Raw genomic sequence first — 20,276 nt, forward strand, 5'->3', positions numbered from 1 at the left:
ATATCTCGGTGAATGTCCTACTTCTGATCATTTTGAGGTCCAGACTCATGTGGACATTCAAGTCGCCCATTCTCTTTGCCATCCTGTGCTAAGAGATTAAGTTCATCTCATTCATTTCTCTACATCAGGCAAGAGATTAAGTTCATCTCATTCAATTTTCTACACCAGCCGGTAGGCTGTTAGGAATTGTGGGAGTTGGAGTCCAAAACATCTGGAGGGCCCAAGTTGGCCCTATATCTCCAGGATCTATATACGTATATGGTTTTCGTATGCCTCCTCTAGCACTCCGCTGAGTGGGCCTGAAAACAAGTTTCCAAAACTCCGACATTCCTGCCTAATTGCCTCGAGGATGGCAGCCAAAGTGAAGTAGGTGCAAGCCAGAAAAATCCCCCGGATGCCTGGATTGAGAAACCCATTGGACGGGGAGCAGGACCAGGGATTGAGAAACACCACGAAGAAACAAAAGCTGGTGAAATAAATAAAGATGTATGGAGCCAGGAAGAGGGGGAGGAGGTGGAAGAAGAAGAAGAAGAAGAAGAAGAAGAAGAAGAAGAAGAAGAAGAAGAAGAAGAAGAAGAATCGGGGAGAAGAATGAAAGGAAATAGAAGTCGATGGAAAGAATAGTCTGGGAGAAGAAGGAGAAGGAGGAGAAGAAGGTGGATTGGGGAGAAAGGGAAAGAGGAGAATCAGGGAGAAGAATGGGAGGAAATAGAAGTAGATGGAAAGAATAGTCTGGGAGAAGAAGGAGAAGGAGGAGAAGAAGGTGGATTGGGGAGAAAGGGAAAGAGGAGAATCAGGGAGAAGAATGGGAGGAAATAGAAGTAGATGGAAAGAATAGTCTGGGAGAAGAAGAAGAAGGAGGAGGATCAGGGAGAAGAATGGAAGGAAATAGAAGTCGGTGAAAAGAATAGTCTGGGAGAAGAAGGAGAAGAAGGAGGAGGATCAGGGAGAAGAATGGGAGGAAATAGAAGTCGATGGAAAGAAGGAGAAGAAGAGATAAGAAGAGAGGAGAAGAGAGAAGGTCTGGGATGAGAAAAAGAAAAAAGAAGAGAGAAGAACTGGGATAAAGAGGAGGAGGACGAGGAAGAGTGAAGAGAGAAGAACAGTTTTGGGAAGAGAAGAAAAGAAGAAGAGTAAAGAACTGGGATGAGAAGAAGAAGAAGAGAGAAAAAGAGAGAAGACAGAAGAACAATGTGGGAAAAGAAGAGAAGGAGAGAGAAGAGGAAGGAAATCAAAGACAATGGGAGAAGAAGGAGGAAGTGGAAAAAGAAAAAGAAGAGAAGATGAGAGGAAGAATTGGGGAGGAAGAAGAAGCCGGAGAAGAGGAGAAGGAGGAAGAAGATGAGGAGAAGGAAGCAGAATAATAAGCAATGAAGGAAATAGCAAATGATGAGAATAAGAGACAGGGAGAAGAAGAAGGAGAAACAGGAAGAATTGAGATGACTCTGCATCTTCATTGCTAGCTGTCCACAATGTTCAAAACACAGAAGCCTGGCTGGCGTTGTGTAATTTATGCCGAAGAGCATGTGGACGAGGTTAACGTTGCGGAGAAACACATGGCCGAGCAAACTTTTATTTGGTATTTAGGCAGAGCACGCCATGCTAATAGCGACTTCCTGATTATAAACCTTCGGAGTCATGCGTTGGGCTATTTTTAAACGGTTCAGTGCTTGATTCGGAACAGAAAGAGCTGTCTGGAGCATGTGCAGAGTGCGGGCCATTCTGTATCATTGCCCCAAGCTGTTCCTTATCATTCCAAACTGGTCGAGAACATAAGTGCCATGCAGAAATAGTAACCATCTCTCGCTATAAAAATCAAAGTACGTATATAAGTTTGTTCCTCAAAAAGCTCCCCTGTGGCCTGATGGATTTGGACCAAACTCGGTAGACAGGCCCATTATGATCCAAATTAAAATACTGGGGGTCTTCAAATACATAATCCTTCCCCATTTGGGGCTGGGCCCCCAAAAATGAACCATGAGTGTCTAGGGATGCAGTGCGCAGATGCAACCACAAGAGGGCAGTCAATAATGAATCTGAGTCTGTGTTGGGAACAGTCAAAAATCGTAAAACTAAGCACGAGAGCGTAGAAATTGCATTTCTGGGCAACAACAGATATTATTATTATTATTATTATTATTATTATTATTATTATTATTTGAAACACAACAAGATGAGTCCACAGTTGTATTGGATCACACGTTGGACATTTCCCAAGTGCCTAGGACTGTGTGATATATTATTATTATTATTATTATTATTATTATTATTATTATTATTATTATTTGAAACACTACAAGATGAGTCCACAGTGGTATTGGATCACACGTCGGACACTTCCCAAGTGTCTAGGACTGTGTGATGTATTATTATTATTATTATTATTATTATTATTATTATTATTATTATTATTATTATTTGAAACACAACAAGATGAGTCCACAGTTGTATTGGATCACATATCGGACACTTCCCAAGTGTCTAGAACTGTATGATGTATTATTATTATTATTATTATTATTATTATTATTATTATTATTGTTATTGTTATTATTTGAAACACAACAAGGTGAGTCCACAGTTGTATTGGATCACACGTCGGACACTGTGTGATATTATTATTATTATTATTATTATTATTATTATTATTATTATTATTATTGTTATTATTATTATTATTTGTACCCTCTGCACGTCTCCCATGCCTGAGACCCAAAGCTCACATTTGTAAAACCTCTCCAGTTTAAAAATCTAGAAAATATACATATGAGTTACTTTGGGTCTCAATCAAGTGAGAAAAGCAGGGTAATAATAATAATAATAATAATAATAATAATAATAATAATAATAATAATGCTGGATTTCCAGCATATCTATCCTATTTGCTGTGTCATACAATGTCGTTGTGTCAATAATAATAATAATAATAATAATAATAATATCCACATATGACAAACTATGTACCCTCAAGGCATTTTCTATGTCCTTCAGTGCAACTCTATGCAATTCTTAAGCCAGAAGTCCTTCATTTCAATAGGGTTTGCTATTATCCAAGGTTTCGGGACATAACAAACCACAAATCAGCCCCATGGATCCCACAAATCAGCAGGAAGGATTACCGAGGATGAGTTACAAAGTGCAGGGAATACAAAGACTTGTGGTCTGTTATCTTAATTTACGGCCCATTCTGGAAACGAAGCCAAAAAAATAAAAAGTCGTCCAAATATTACAAGTCATCATGTAGATTTTTTCCTCTTTTTTTCTTGGTGCTGAGGAGGACTGAGAGTTGGTTTCCTTTTTAGAGTAGAGCATCGTTTTGGGTTTTAGTCGGAACCAAGAATTCTATTCATGAGAAGAAAGAATTAAGAAGTCAACAGGAAGCCACTTTGGGTTTTAGTCCAAATTTTAAAGGATCCTGGCTTCCTATTAATCAGAAAAATAATGAAAATAATAATAGTAAGTAAAGAATCTACTTTGGGTTCTAGTCCAAACATTAACAAAGCTTTCTATTAGAAGAAGAGAAAAGTCCGCTTTGGGTTTTAGTCCGAACTTTAAAGGCACCTGGCCTGCTATTAATGTGAAGAATAATAAAAATAATAATGGTAAATAGAGAATCCACTTTGGGTTTTAGTCCGAACTTCAAAGGCACTTGGCCTGCTATTAATGTGAAGAATAATAAAAATAATAATGGTAAATCGAGAATCCACTTTGGGTTTTAGTCTGAACTTTAAAGGCACCTGGTCTGCTATTAATGTGAAGAATAATGGAAATAATAATGGTAAATCGAGAATCCACTTTGGGTTTTAGTCTGAACTTTAAAGGCACCTGGCCTGCTATTAATGTGAAGAATAATGGAAATAATAATGGTAAATCGAGAATCCACTTTGGGTTTTAGTCTGAACTTTAAAGGCACTTGGCCTGCTATTAATGTGAAGAATAATGGAAATAATAATGGTAAATCGAGAATCCACTTTGGGTTTTAGTCCGAACTTTAAAGGCACCTGGCCTGCTATTAATGTGAAGAATAATGGAAATAATAATGGTAAATTGAGAATCCACTTTGGGTTTTAGTCCGAACTTTAAAGGAACCTGGCCTGCTATTAATGTGAAGAATAATGAAAATAATAATGGTAAATCGAGAATCAACTTTGGGTTTTAGTCCAAACTTTAAGGGAACTTAGTTATGAGAAGAAGAGGAGGAGGAGGAAAAGCGAATCCCCTTTGGGTTTTCGTCTGAACTTTAAGGGAACCTGACTTCCTATTAATGAGAAGAATAATGAAAATAAAAAGAGTAAGTCAAGAATCTGCTTTGAAGTCCAAAACTCCTGGAGGGCTGAGGTTAGAAAATGGGAAATGAATGAGATGAACTTAATCTCTTAACGCAGGAAGAGGATGAATGACTTGAATGTCCACAAAGCCACATAAGTCTGGACCTCAAAGTGATCAGAAGTTGGACATTCACCAAGATTTAGGTGTCTCCTTAAGGTCTTCATAAGTTGGAAAGGACTTGAAGGCACCCAACATGAAAGAGGAAGAGTCTTTCAAGGTTTCCAGCTCCATGTTGAGTGCCTTCAAGTCCTTTCCAACTTATGGAGACCTTAAGGAAACCTTGTCATGGGGATTTATGGAGCTGATGGACCAACTAGGGATTTGAACCAATGTCTCCGGCACCTTTGGAAAGGTTTGGAGTTTGGAGTGGGACCTCAAGCCATGGGATCTGTGTATTGTCTCCGAAGAAGAGCGAAGGAGGAGTTAAAGGAATGCGGCCGGTTTTCAAGCTTTCACCTGGAATGACCCCTTCCGAAGGCCGGGAAAGCGGCAACGTTGGAGGCTCCGTTTTAGGGAAAAGAATTAAATCCAGCTGCGAACTCTGAGCTCGATCCATAAAAAAAGAAAGAGCAAAGGCTCGCTTCATGGTAACCAAGCAAGAGATGTCTTACGGGCCGAAAAAAATGGCACATTTCAAAGGACCGCTCCGAAATCCACAGTTTGTTGTGTTCCCGGAGGGGCTAATTATAATTAAGCTAGTTTGCATTCAAATAAAACCCCAAAAGGATTTGTTCTCATTGGCCTCGAATCCCGATTAATCTTCTGCCGTCCCACTTTTCTCAGAGGATTTTGAAATGTCCCAGTTCCGTCACTTTCTGCCTCTTTTGTCCTCAACCTCGAGTTCTGCAAACAGTCCAAAACGCGATTGCCATTCAATTAAATCCGGAAAGAAGAGGGAGGAAATGTTATTTGAAGACTCCAGAATCCTAAAGTTTGGAAGGGGGCTCTAAAAGCCATCCAGTCCACCCCCCCTTTTGCCAGACAGGAATTGTATTGGACTTTTTTGCTGCTACATGACACTGTTGACTCAGGTTCAGCTTGCGCTCTGCGCTCAGCTGCTTTGGGTCCCGTAAGGGAGAAAATGGGGGGAATATAAATAATAATAAATAATAATAAGAATAATAAAGTGCAGAAACAAGTGTCAGAGAGTCAACTGGGATAATATGGGATAAGGTAAGGTAGGAAGCTATTAAAGTGCTAAGAAGTAACGTAAAATAAAAAATTTATTATCATTATTATGAGTCCTAGATCCCCTTTACATGATGATGATGATGATAATATTCAACACTCCTCTCCTAAAGGAGACTCAAATAAAGGGCACATACAAACGGACATGGAGGATGGGAAATGAACAAGATGAACTTAAAATCTTAACACAGGAAGGCAAATATGGCCATCTCATTGCGGAAGTATCCTAAAAGCCACGGATCTCATTTGATCTTGGAAGCTACACTTGAGATTCGGATGGCAGACCACCTATAAATATATATTAGGTGACATAAACTGACCAAACCCACCTCCTTGTCTAAGAAACTCCATTGGGTCACCTGGTATAGAAAATGGGAAATGAATGAGATGAACTTAAACTCTTAATGCAGGAAGAGGATGGGTGGCTTGAATGTCCACAAAGCCACGTGAGTCTGGACATCGAAGTGATCAGAAGTTGGACGTTCACCAATATTTAGGTGTCTCCTTAAGGTCTCCATAAGTTGGAAAGGACTTGAAGGCACTCAACATGGAAGAGGAAGAGTCTTTCAAGGTGTCCACCTCCATGTTGAGTGCCTTCAAGTCCTTTCCAACTTATGGAGACCTTAAGGAAACCCTATCATGGAGATTTATGGAGCTGATGGACCGACTAGGGATTTGAACCAATGTCTCCGGACCTCAAAGTGATCAGAAGTTGGACATTCACCAAGATTTAGGTGTCTCCTTAAGGTCTCCATAAGTTGGAAAGGACTTGAAGGCACTCAACATGGAAGAGGAAGAGTCTTTCAAGGTTTCCACCTCCATGTTGAGTGCCTTCAAGTCCTTTCCAACTTATGGAGACCTTAAGGAAACCCTATCATGGGGATTTATGGAGCCGATGGACCGACTAGGAACCAATGTCTCCGGCACCTTTGGAAAGGTTTGGAGTGGGACTTCAAGCCATGGGATCTGTGTATTGTCTCCGAAGAAGAGCGAAGTTGTGGGAGTTGGAGTCCAAAACACCTGGAGGGCCCAAGTTGGCTCATGTCTGGTGTAGAGAAATGAATGAGATGAACTTAATCTCTTAGCGCAGGATGGCAAAGAGAATGGGTGACTTGAATGTCCACATGAGTCCAGACCTCAAAATGATCAGAAGTTGGACGTTCACCGAGATATAGGTGTCTCCTTAAGGTCTCTCTATAGGTTGGAAAGGACTTGAAGGCACTCAACATGCAGGAGGAGTCGTTCAAGGTTTCCATCTCCATGTCAATGCGAGTTGTATTGTCCACAAAGCCACATGAGTTTGGACCTCAAAGTGATCAGAAGTTGAGCATTCACCATGATTTAGGTGTCTCCTTAAGGTCTCCATAAGTTGGAAAGGACTTGAAGGCACCCAACATGAAAGAGGAAGTCTTTCAAGGTTTCCACCTCCATGTTGAGTGCCTTCAAGTCCTTTCCAACTTATGGAGACCTTAAAGAAACCCTATAATGGGGATTTATGGAGCTGATGGACTGACTAGGGATTTGAACCAATGTCTCCGGACCTCAAAGTGATCAGAAGTTGGACGTTCACCAAGATTTAGGTGTCTCCTTAAGGTCTCCATAAGTTGGAAAGGACTTGAAGGTGCTCAACATGGAAGAGGAAAAGTCTTTCAAGGTTTCCACCTCCATGTTGAGTGCCTTCAAGTCCTTTCCAACTTATGGAGACCTTAAAGAAATCCTATAAAGGGGATTTATGGAGCTGATGGACCGACTAGGGATTTGAACCAATGTCTCCAGACCTCAAAGTGATCAGAAGTTGGACGTCCACCAAGATTTAGATGTCTCCTTAAGGTCTCCATAAGTTGGAAAGGACTTGAAGGCACTCAACATGGAAGAGGAAGAATCTTTCAGGGTTTCCATCTCCATGTCCACTTGTTTTGGACTTCAACTCCCACAACCCTGTCTCTGTCCCATAACCAGGCCTGAAACCAGACTGGAACGGATCCAGACAAGTGGCAGCAAGTGACCCTATGGACCGCAGCAATGGGGAAAATCCAGGACTAAAGTCTAAGGACTTATACTTTGCCTCAATCGGGGCATTCTTCTTCCTTTTCGGATCCGGGGAAATGACTTAGCGGCTTAAGCGGAGGGTTGCCAAGTCTCTACCCGGCTGCCAGCGAAAGGAACAAATCCAGAGCTATATCTTTATGGGATCGTTTCTGTGCAAACCTTAAGACCGTTGTTTTTATTCCTTTTGGGGGAACGAGGACTAATCTTATCTCCCAGGCCTTGCTTTCACAAGAACGGGATCTTGTGAGGCTCAAAATAACGAGATAAAGGGCAAAAGTTAAACAAATGCGGCTTAATGCGCTCCAGCTTACCGATTAGCTCCAACCGCTGCCAGGTTTATGGATTTATGCAAACAATGCACGGCCTGGTTTTCTTCTTACCCTCCCGTCCCTTCGGGGACATCCCGTTCCCTCCCTTGTTTATGTATTTACTTTATTTCTATTCCAATAAAGGGAGCGTTTCATAGTGGAGATCATATACAGCGGCAAATATGGTAGACTGCACCTATCACTGGGGACTCCATTCATTGCACGATGTCTCCTCTACCATTTTAACTCAAAATGTGCCAATCCCACATAGAAACTATTATTATTATTATTATTATTATTATTATTATTATTATTATTATTATTATATTATGACACAGCAAACAAGATATTATTATTACTACTACTACTACTACTACTACTACTAACTTGAGTACCCGGATACAAAAATACAATTATTATTATTATTATTATTATTATTTTAATTACATGCACATCATACCAGGGTTTTTTTTAAAAGAAATTTATTAAATTTTTTATATTACACCGAAAGAGTGAGAACAACCAAGGTATAGAAAAGTAGGAAAAAGAGAGAAAGATAAAAGTCTACATTCTACAAAAATATACCAACACACACTAAAAAAAAAAATGTGGAGGAAAAAAAAAGACAAAAAAACCCTGGTATGATGTGCATGTAATTAAAATAATAATAATAATAATAATAATAATAATAATAATAATAATAATAATAATAATATTTTTGTAACCTGCTCAAACTCCATCAGTATTTAAAGTTGGACATGTTGGGCATATGTGGCAAGTTTGCTCCAGATGAATCATTGGTGGGGTTCATTATGCTCTCCGGCTGCAGGGTGAACTACAACTCCCACCACGGTGGGTCAGTCCCCTCAAACCACTCCAGTAGGTTCAGCACATCATGGGGGTCCTATATGTCAAGTCTGGTCCGGATCTATTATCGGTGGGGGTCACAGTGTCTCCGGATATAGGAGAACTACAACTCCCAGAAATGAAGGTCAATTGTCCCGAAACTGCTGCAGTGTGTTCAGTTAGTTGTGGGGGTTCTGTGTGCCAAGAGTGGTTCAGGTCTGTTATCAGTTCAGTTCACAGTTTCTCTGGATGTAGGTGAACTACAACTCCCAGAAATCAAGTTCAGACCCCTTCCCTAAACCCCATCCAATATGTTCAATTGGTCATGTGGTTTCTGTGTGCCAACTTTGGGTTATGTCAATTGTCCGTGGGGATCATTGTTTCTAAAGATGTAGGTGAACTACAACTCCCAGAAATCAAGGTCAATCCCTCCAAAACCCCTCAAGTATTCAAATTTGGGAAGTGGGAGCTTGTCTGTGTAAGTGGACACCCCAGCCATACACACACATCCCTATTTTCACTTTTATTAGGTGTATAGATTATTATTATTATATTTATCCTTGCCTTCCCATGTTAAGAGTTTAAGTTCATCTCATTTGTGTCCCATCCTTTGCCTTAAGGTGGGCCTTCAAGACCTTAGTCGATTTAATACCCCACTTTCCTCTCTTAAACAAGACATAAAACATCTAAAAATCCTATCGTGACACCTTTTCCTTCCACATTTTCACACCATGTTTACAATCCCACGAACGAGCTTTTCTGCCGTTATTATTATTATTATTATTATTATTATTATTGTTATTATTATTATTATTATTATATTCATATATATCCCCGTTTTCCTCCCGCAATCCCGAATTTCCGCACGGCATTGAGCGATTGCAGAAAAAAATACTCCAATATTTCTTCCCAAGCGTCTAGACTAAACTTCTCCAACTTTTGCTTTTTCCTTGGAAGCAACCTCAGTGTGCCTTCCCCTTTCCTGTACCTCTCCGGCATCTCCGATTTCTCCGTTTTCTCCCCCATATTCCTTTTCCTTTGGAGTAATTGGAGCCGCAAGAAATGTAAACCGTTTCCTACAATCCTGGCCTTTCCAGGTTGACATCCGTTCCCTTTCCGAACCGTTTTCAGACAGTCTGGGATTCGAAGTTGAGTTCCCAAAATCTCTCTAATTTTAACAAGGACACTCCATAGTAAAAGTAAAGGTTTCCCCTTGACATTAAGTCTAGTTGAGTCCGACATTATGGGGTGCCGTTACCTTCCCGCCGGAGCGGTACCTATTGATCTACTCACATTTGCATGTTTTCGAACTGCTAGGTTGGCAGAAGCTGGGGCTAACAACAGGAGCTCACCCCACTCCGCAGATTCGAACTGCTGACTGTCCGTTCAGCATGTTCTGCAGCTTAGCAGTTTAACCTACCTCACCACCACGGCCCCAATGAAACCCCATAGCTTCCTGTCTGTGGGTCGTCACTGTTTGAGACTAGAGATGCATTGGGAATATATCAGAGAAGTCATTAATTTCTCTAATATATTCCCAATGGATCTCTAGGCTCAAACAGTGATTTCTTTAATGCAGCAGTTCTCAAAGTATGCTCCAGGGAGCACTTGGGTTTCTGCTATTATTATTATTATTATTATTATTATTATTATTATTGACACAATGACATTGTATGATAAAGCAAACAAGATAAATATGCTGGATTATTATTATTATTATTATTGTATATTTGTATTACATGCAATATTACTAATAATATTGCAATATAGTCGTATAGTACAATATAATAATATATAATGCTTATATTGTGCTATACTAATAATATAATTTATTGTATGTATATATAACTTGTAAGCCGCCCTGAGTGCCCTTCGGGGTGAGAAGGGTGGGATATAAATGTCATAAGAAATTAATAATAATAATAAATAGTACAATATAGTAATATATAATCCTTATGTAGTGCTTATATTGTGCTATACTAATAATATAATTTATTGTATGTATATATAACTTGCAAGCCGCCCTGAGTCCCCTTCGGGGTGAGAAGGGCGGGATATAAATGTCACTAATAAATAAATAAATAAATAAATAATAGTACAATATAGTAATATATAATGCTTATGTAGTGCTTATATTGTGCTATACTAATAATATAATTTATTGTATGTATATATAACTTGCAAGCCGCCCCGAGTCCCCTTCGGGGTGAGAAGGGCGGGATATAAATGTCACTAATAAATAAATAAATAAATAAATAATAGTACAATATAGTAATATATAATGCTTATGTAGTGCTTATATTGTGCTATACTAATAATATAATTTATTGTATGTATATATAACTTGCAAGCCGCCCCGAGTCCCCTTCGGGGTGAGAAGGGTGGGATATAAATGTCACTAAGAAAGAAAGAAAGAAATAATAATAATAATAATAATAATAATAATAATAATAATAATAGTACAATATAGTAATATATAATGCTTATGTAGTGCTTATATTGTGCTATACTAATAATATAATTTATTGTATGTATATATAACTTGTAAGCCGCCCCGAGTCCCCTTCGGGGTGAGAAGGGCGGGATATAAATGTCACTAAGAAAGAAAGAAAGAAATAATAATAATAATAATAATAATAATAATAATAATAATAATAGTACAATATAGTAATATATAATGCTTATGTAGTGCTTATATTGTGCTATACTAATAATATAATTTATTGTATGTATATATAACTTGTAAGCCGCCCTGAGTTCCCTTCGGGGTGAGAAGGGAGGGATATAAATGTCGCTAATAATAATAATAATATTAATAATAATAAAGGCTGGGTGGCCATCTGTTGGGGGTGCTTTGATTCTGCCTTCCTTTCATGGCAGAAGGGGGTTGGACTGGGTGGCCATGCAAGGAAAGCAGAATCAAAGAAGAAGTGCCTTCTTTGGAAAATTTGTCATTTTGACATGGAATGAGACGCCAGAAGAAAAAAAAATCCCAAATTTTGGAAGCATTGGGCCCTCCACGAAGGCAGTAATATGTGCATCATGGAATTTATGAATCTGGAAAATATGTTTTTTTAATAAAAACAGAGAAACACATGTTGAAAAGAATTGGAATCTCGGCATTCGTTCCTGCTGACTTGTGAAATAGCTACTTGTCATCCTTGCGTGTCGCGGGCTTCGACCATCCCCCTTTTTTGGGGGAGAAATTGGCGACGCTTTCTATAATTTATAGCATTATAGCTTTTCAACGCATTGAATGGATTGCTTTTTAATTTTTAATTGGGCGGATCAAATTTTTAAATTCCCATTGGAGCAGGAAAGGAAAGGCCGTATGGTATCGGTAGTATAAGAATATCTGGCTACTCCAAATGGATTCAAGTCATTAGGACCGAATAAATTACCTTCAAAGCTATTGAAAGAACTGGAAGGTGTCGTTTCCTATAAGAATCAATGGGATTTAACCATGCATTTGTTGATATTTATTTTATTTTTATTATTCTCCCATTGGCAATCAATTACTGGTTGTCGTTTGAGCATAGAGATCCATTGGTAATACATTGAATCAGCCTTGTTTGAGCATTGGCAATACATTCAAGAAGTCTATGGGTTGTCATTGTTTGAGGCTAAAGTTCCAGAGGGAATATATTAAATAGATCTAATTATTATTATTATTATTATTATTATTATTACTTTATTATGACACAGCAAACAAGATAGGTATGCTGGATTTCATATCACAAAATCACAAGTCGAACACTTCCCAAGTGTCTAGGACTGTGTGATGTATTATTATTATTATTATTATTATTATTATTATTATTATTATTATTATTACAACATTTTTACTCTGCCTTTCTCACCGAGGGGACTCAAGGCAGCTTTCAACAACTGGCAAAATTCAATGCCCAGATACAATAATAAAAATCAACCACACATCTAAAACAATTAACATTAATTAATAAAATACAAGCTTAAAATAAATAGCTACTTAATTCTATTCTTCCAAGAGCCTTGCACGTAGACCTTAGTTCAGTATTAGTAATATTATTACTCATAATACACATAAGATAAATATACCATTACAAGAGTGTATTATTACCATTATTATTCTTATTATTATTGACACAATGACATTGTATGACACAGCAAACAAGATAGATATGCTAGATTTCGTATATTATTATTATAATATTGTATTACATTATCATATTATTAATATTATATGCATATATCATATATTATATTGTAACTATTGGGTTATATCCATCGATATCTAACCGGGGAAACTTATTCAGCATAGGCAATACATTCAAGAAGTCTATGGGTTGTCAATGTTTGAGCACCGGGAACCATTGGCAATACATTCAAGAAGTCTATGGGGTGTCCTTCTTTGAGCATATTTAATAATAATATTATAATATTATAATATTTATATAATAATATTTATATGAGAAGGGCGGCATATAAATGCAGCTAATAAATAAATAAATAAATATAATATAATATAATTTTTTAAATAATATAATATATTGTATGTGCATATAATAATAATAATAATAATGGTATAATGTAATACAATATAATAATAATAATACACTATTATAATGGTATATTTATATTACTAATAATATTACAATATAGTGTTATAGTACAATATAGTAATATATAATGCTTATATTGTGCTATACGAATAATATAATATATTGTATGTACATAAGCCACCCTGAGTCCCCTTCGAGATGAGAAGGCCGGGATATAAATGTCGCTAAATAAATAAATAATAAATTGGTGGTCAGACTAGATGACCATTGGGCTTCTCCCATGATCCTATAGTACTGGGATTCTCCATACAGACTGAAACATTTCACAAATCTATACCTATAAAGCACCTTTAGCACGCTCGAGTCAGCAAGCCAAGCCTTACCCAAAAATATCTTTCTTATCTCTCTGAGACATAAGCCGTCACAATTCATCCGCTGCAAAATTAAACACATTTCTCTTCCAAGACGCATCCCAACCGTTCCGCCGAAGCAGAGCTTGGGAAGAATACATCATTTCACTGGAAACAAATTGTGATTGCCGACCAAAACCCAAGGGGGTTCAGACAACTTGGTCCAAGAAAATATAGAAGTCGCAGACGGACGTGCGAAGTTTGACCGGATTGAGAAGTTCTTAAAGAAGGAACAAGAGAACCCACTGGGCATTGGACAGATCGGAGAGATGATTGGTCCCATTTCTTGGATCCTTTACAAGTCAGAAAGGGATCCCAAAGTGTCAATCTCCCGTTTCCATTCTCCTTTGCAACCAAAACTGGGCAAAATTTCCAAAGTCACCTCGAAAAGGATGCCAAATTGGAACACAGAGCAAGGACAGGGATGGCTCTTACTAACCAACTTGTTAGTAACTTTGGAAATTAGGACAAAAAACACACTTTTTAGGTCACTACCTTTTCTATACAAACTCCATGATCCCATGTTCTAACCACCATCCAGACTTACTCAGAACACTCCGTACATGCTTAGGGGTGCTCTCGGATCCATCTCCATGACCAAAGCTCATACTGACACTCTTCCTACCCTATTTAGCTCTGATTTTTTTTTAAAGTGGAGAATATAATGGTAACATCACCGTTTCCCTATCCACCTGGTTTTGGAGACCCTTTTCCATCAGAAGGATGGAGCAAAGAGTTGGGAAGTTTTATTCCTTTCAGAGAAAGTGAGAGAAGGGATGCAAAGAGAGCAGAGGAAAGAAGAAAACGGGAGATCTGAGAAGACAAAACTGGAAAGTTGGAAGACGTTTCCCAGAAAAAAATGGAAAGGAGACAAGAAGGTCCACCATCCATGGTAAGAGAAGACAGGAAAGTTCAAGGTGCTCAGAGAAGGAGAAGATGGAAAGGAGACAAGGAGGTCCACCATCCATGGTAAGAGAAGACAGGAAAGTTCAAGGTGCTCAGAGAAGGAGAGGATGGAAAGGAGGAGGTGCAATGCTACTGGAAGAGATGAACAGACCGTTGGAAGGTGCTCAGAGAAGTAGAGAATGGAAAGGAGGCAAGAAGGTCCACTGCCTGCAGTGAAAGACCAGAAAGAGACAAAGGACGTCCACCATCCTCAGGAAGAGAAGACCAGAAAGTTAGAAGATGCCTAGAGAAGGAGAAGATGGAAAGGAGGTCCAGAATCTGCATTAAGACAAGACCAGAAAGTTGGAAGGTCCTCACAGAAGGAGAATATGGAAAGGAGAGAAGGATATCCATCATCCACTGGAAGAGAAGACCGGAAAGTTAGAAGATGCCCAGAGAGGAAGATGGAAAGGAGACAAGGATGTCCATCATCCACCGGAAGAGAAGACTAGAAAGTTAGAAGAGCCTCACAGAAGGAGAAGATGGAAAGGAGGCCCAGCATCTGCATTAAGACAAGACCAGAAAGTTGGAAGATCCTCACAGAAGGAGAAGATGGAAAGGAGACAAGGATGTCCATTATCCACTGGAAGAGAAGACCGGAAAGTTGGAAGATCCTCACAGAAGGAGAAGATGGAAAGGAGACAAGGATGTCCATTATCCACCGGAAGAGAAGACCGGAAAGTTAGAAGATCCTCACAGAAGGAGAAGATGGAAAGGAGACAAGGATGTCCATCATCCACAGGAAGAGAAGACCGGAAAGTTAGAAGTTGACCAGAGAAGGAGAAGATGGAAAGGAGGTCCAGCATGTGCATTAAGACAAGACCAGAAAGTTGGAAGATCTTCACAGAAGGAGAAGATGGAAAGGGGGTCCAGCATGTGCATTAAGACAAGACCAGAAAGTTGAAAGATCCTCACAGAAGGAGAAGATGGAAAGGAGAGAAGGATATCCATCATCCACTGGAAGAGAAGACCGGAAAGTTAGAAGATGCCCAGAGAGGAAGATGGAAAGGAGACAAGGATGTCCATCATCCACCGGAAGAGAAGACTAGAAAGTTAGAAGATGCCCAGAGAAGGAGAAGATGGAAAGGAGGTCCAGGATCTGCATTAAGACAAGACCAGAAAGTTGGAAGATCTTCACAGAAGGAGAAGATGGAAAGGAGACAAGGATATCCATCATCCACTGGAAGAGAAGACCGGAAAGTTGGAAGATCCTCACAGAAGGAGAAGATGGAAAGGAGAGAAGGATATCCATCATCCACTGGAAGAGAAGACCGGAAAGTTAGAAGATCCTCACAGAAGGAGAAGATGGAAAGGAGACAAGGATGTCCATCATCCACAGGAAGAGAAGACCGGAAAGTTCGAAGTTGACCAGAGAAGGAGAAGATGGAAAGGAGGTACAGCATGTGCATTAAGACAAGACCAGAAAGTTGGAAGATCTTCACAGAAGGAGAAGATGGAAAGGGGGTCCAGCATGTGCATTAAGACAAGACCAGAAAGTTGGAAGGTCCTCACAGAAGGAGAAGATGGAAAGGAGAGAAGGATATCCATCATCCACTGGAAGAGAAGACCGGAAAGTTAGAAGATGCCCAGAGAGGAAGATGGAAAGGAGACAAGGATGTCCATCATCCACCGGAAGAGAAGACTAGAAAGTTAGAAGAGCCTCACAGAAGGAGAAGATGGAAAGGAGGCCCAGCATCTGCATAAAGACAAGACCGGAAAGTTGGAAGATCCTCACAGAAGGAGAAGATGGAAAGGAGACAAGGATGACCATTATCCACCGGAAGAGAAGACCGGAAAGTTAGAAGATCCTCACAGAAGGAGAAGATGGAAAGGAGAAAAGGATGTCCATCATCCTCAGGAAGAGAAGACCGGAAAGTTAGAAGTTGACCAGAGAAGGAGAAGATGGAAAGGAGGTCCAGCATATGCATTAAGACAAGACCAGAAAGTTGGAAGATCTTCACAGAAGGAGAAGATGGAAAGGGGGTCCAGCATGTGCATTAAGACAAGACCAGAAAGTTGAAAGATCCTCACAGAAGGAGAAGATGGAAAGGAGAAAAGGATGTCCATCATCCTCAGGAAGAGAAGACCAGAAAGTTGGAAGATCCTCACAGAAGGAGAAGATGGAAAGGAGGCAAGGATATCCATCATCCACAGGAAGAGAAGACCGGAAAGTTAGAAGATGCCCAGAGAAGGAGAAGATGGAAAGGAGGTCCAGCATGTGCATTAAGACAAGACCAGAAAGTTGGAAGATCTTCACAGAAGGAGAAGATGGAAAGGAGACAAGGATATCCATCATCCACCGGAAGAGAAGACCAGAAAGTTAGGAGAAGGAGAAGATGGAAAGGAGGTCCAGCATCTGCAATAAGATAAGACCAGAAAGTTGGAAGATCTTCACAGAAGGAGAAGATGGAAAGGAGACAAGGAGGTCCATCAGCCACCGGAAGAGAAGACTGGAAAATTAGAAGATGCCCAGAGAAGGAGAAGATGGAAAGGAGGTCCAGCATCTGCATTAAGACAAGACCAGAAAGTTGGAGGATCCTCACAGAAGGAGAAGCTGGAAAGGAGGCAAGGGTGTCCACCAGCGGCCTGTCCAAGGGCTGGCCTTCTTCTCCATGGGGGGGCTGCATGCTGACCCCCCAAACCAGGCAGCCTGAGCCTCGAGTTGCTCTCCCTTAGCTTACCTCCTTGCCACGAAGCCGGGAGGCTGGAGAGGAGGAGAAGGAGGAGGCCGGCGGCTCCAGAGAGGAGGGAAGAAGTCCACGGCTTGGCCATCTCTCCCCAGCAATGCCCCAGTCTGCTGGCGGGCTGAGCGGTTTTATCCCAGCGGTGCCGCAGCTCAATTTGCGGCTTCCAGAGACTTTTTTTTCGGGGGGTGGGTGGACAGAAAGAGGGAGGAGGAGGGGAACGGCCCGGGACACGACGTCATCCAGAGAGGGCAAACAAACAGGAGACTTTTTTGGGCTGGCTTCCCTTGTTTCGAAAAATCTCTGTCTGGGCCCAGTCTCTTGCCAAAGGCGAGCACGGCTGCCAAGAAAAGACAAGAGTTTGGAGGAAAAGGAGGTGTTTGGAGCTCCCTCTAGCTTGGGACGGCAGCCCTGACCCGGCTCCATCAAGGATGTGTCTACACCAGCGACGGGAAAGCAGATTCATCCCCAAATTCTAGACTGGATCTGTCTCATTTGACGCAGTTCGAAGCTAGCTCCAAACCCCCTTCATGCGCATCAGCGCTCCGTGGCTTGCATCAGCACCATCCGGGCCTCCAACTTTTTCCAGGATTTCCAAGGCAAGCACCTGTGCTTACTTCCATAGTGGTTTGAAACTGTGTTAAATGGTCAGTATAGACAGGGCCCCTGTTTGTCCGCAATCCAACTTTCCCCAAAGTGAAGCAAAGTCAGAAGGCTGACATTTCATGGGAACTCCAGAGTGACCTTCGGATCTTTGATGGTTTGGACAGCTCAAGCAAATCATGGAATCATAGCCTCAAAGAGTTGGGAGCCATCCCATCCAAACATCTTCTGACAGGCAGGAGGACACTACCCAAGCCCTCCTGACAGACGGCCATCCATCCAAAGATAATGATGATAGATATGATCTATATGACTGAGAGAAGGAGAGGATGGATATGACTGAGGAGAGAGAGAGAAATGGTCGATATATCATCCAATCTTTGAGTCCTTGGTACCGCAAGGAGGACATCATCCAAGCCCTCCTGACAGATGACCATCCATCCAAAGATAATGATGATAGATATGATCTATATGATTGAGAGAAGATGATAGATATGACTGAGAAGAGAGAGAGATGGTAGGTATATCATCCAATCCTTGAGTCCTTGGTACCGCAAGGAGGACATCAACCAAGCCCTCCTGACAGATGGTCATCCAGACAAAGATAATGTTGATAGATATGATCTATATGATTGAGAGGAGATGATAGATATGACTGAAGAGAGAGAGAGAGATGGTAGACATATCATCAAATCCCTGAGTCAGAAGAGACCACAAGGGCCATCCAGGCATGCAAGAGGACACCATCCAAGCCCTATTGACAGATGGGCATCCATCCAAAAATAATTATGATAGATACGATCTATATGACTGAGAGAAGGAGATGATAGATATGACTGAGAGAGATGGTAGATATATCATCACATCCTTGAGTCAGAAGAGACCACAATGGCCATCCAGGCATGCAGGAGGACACCATCCAAGCCCTCTTGACAGATGGGCATCCATCCAAAGATAATGATGATAGATACGATCTATATGACTGAGAGAAGGAGATGATAGATATGACTGAGAGAGATGGTAGATATATCATCACATCCTTGAGTCAGAAGGGACCACAAGGAGGACATCATCTAAGCAGGAGGACACCACCCAAGCCCTCCTGACAGATGGCCATCCAGACAAAGATAATGGTCATAGATATTATATACATGATTGAGAGACGGAGATGATAGATATGACTGAGGAGAGAGAGAGAGATGGTAGGTATACCATCCAATCCTTGAGTCAGAAGAGACCGCAAGGAGGATATCATCCAAGCAGGAGGACATCATCCAAGCAGGAGGACATCATCCAAGCAGGAAAACCTCATCCAAGCAGGAGGACATCATCCAAGCCCTCCTGACAGATAACCGTCCATCCAAAGATAATGGTGATAGATATGATATATATGATTGAGAGAAGGAGAGGATAGATATGACTGAGGAGATAGATAGATAGATAGATAGATAGATAGATAGATAGATAGATAGATAGATAGATAGATAGATATATCATCACATCCTTGAGTCAGAAGGGACTGCAAGGAGGACATCATCCAAGCAGGAGGACACCATCCAAGCAGGAGGACATCATCCAAGCAGGAAGACACCATCCAAGCAGGAGGACACCATCCAAGCAGGAGGACACCATCCAAGCAGGAGGACATCATCCAAGCAGGAGGCATCATACAAGCAGGAGGACATCATCCAAGCCCTCCTGACAGACGACTATCCATCCAAAGATAATGATGATAGATATGATCTATATCATTGAGAGAAGGAGAGGATAGATATGACTGAGGAGATAGATAGATAGATAGATAGATAGATAGATAGATAGATAGATAGAGATAGATAGAGATAGATAGATAGATAGATAGATAGATAGATAGATAGATAGATAGATAGATAGATAGATAGATAGATAGATAATCACATCCTTGCAGTCAGAAGGGACTGCAAGGAGGACATCATCCAAGCAGGAGGACACCATCCAAGCCCTCCTGATAGGTGTCCATCCTGGAGAAGGGGGGTCCACCACGCCTGGAAAACATTTGGACCCAGACAATTGGGGGCACAGAACGTCTGGAGAGAGCCTGTCTCCCAAAGCATTCTTCCTTTGCTTCCAAACAGCTGAGCCGGAGAAGCGGAGCCAAGGGGGCCGAGGGCCAGACGTGGCTCAAGCTGTGTTGTGCTCCGATATCCCACACCTGGAGCCCCGAACAGGGCAAGGGAGGGCACCGGACGTGGCTGACACAACACACAGGCGGACAAAAGGAACATCCGATCCCCCGCAACGGCAACAATCTCTTGCCGCTCATCTGGGATGGATGGGTTTGCTTTGGCAGGAGCTTTTGCCGACACATTCCTGGGCCCGGCGATGTCCTGCAAA

General features: G+C 40.9%; 1 protein-coding gene across 2 annotated transcripts in view; it reads right to left on the bottom strand.

The window, feature by feature from the left end:
• The window catches only part of eln (elastin), a 44,703-nt gene extending 27,244 nt beyond the window's left edge, over positions 1-17,459 (bottom strand). The window contains exon 1 of one of the 2 annotated variants that reach the window (XM_062959384.1): positions 17,298-17,459. In XM_062959384.1, coding sequence (XP_062815454.1) covers positions 17,298-17,388 — 91 coding nt within the window. In that variant the 5' untranslated portion in view covers positions 17,389-17,459. The remainder of the gene's footprint in view (positions 1-17,297) is intronic. The other variant, XM_062959385.1, reaches the window with a different exon arrangement.
• Positions 17,460-20,276: the final 2,817 nt, after the last annotated feature.

This window comes from Anolis carolinensis, unplaced genomic scaffold (assembly GCF_035594765.1).
Source record: "Anolis carolinensis isolate JA03-04 unplaced genomic scaffold, rAnoCar3.1.pri scaffold_7, whole genome shotgun sequence".
NCBI lineage: Eukaryota > Metazoa > Chordata > Lepidosauria > Squamata > Dactyloidae > Anolis > Anolis carolinensis.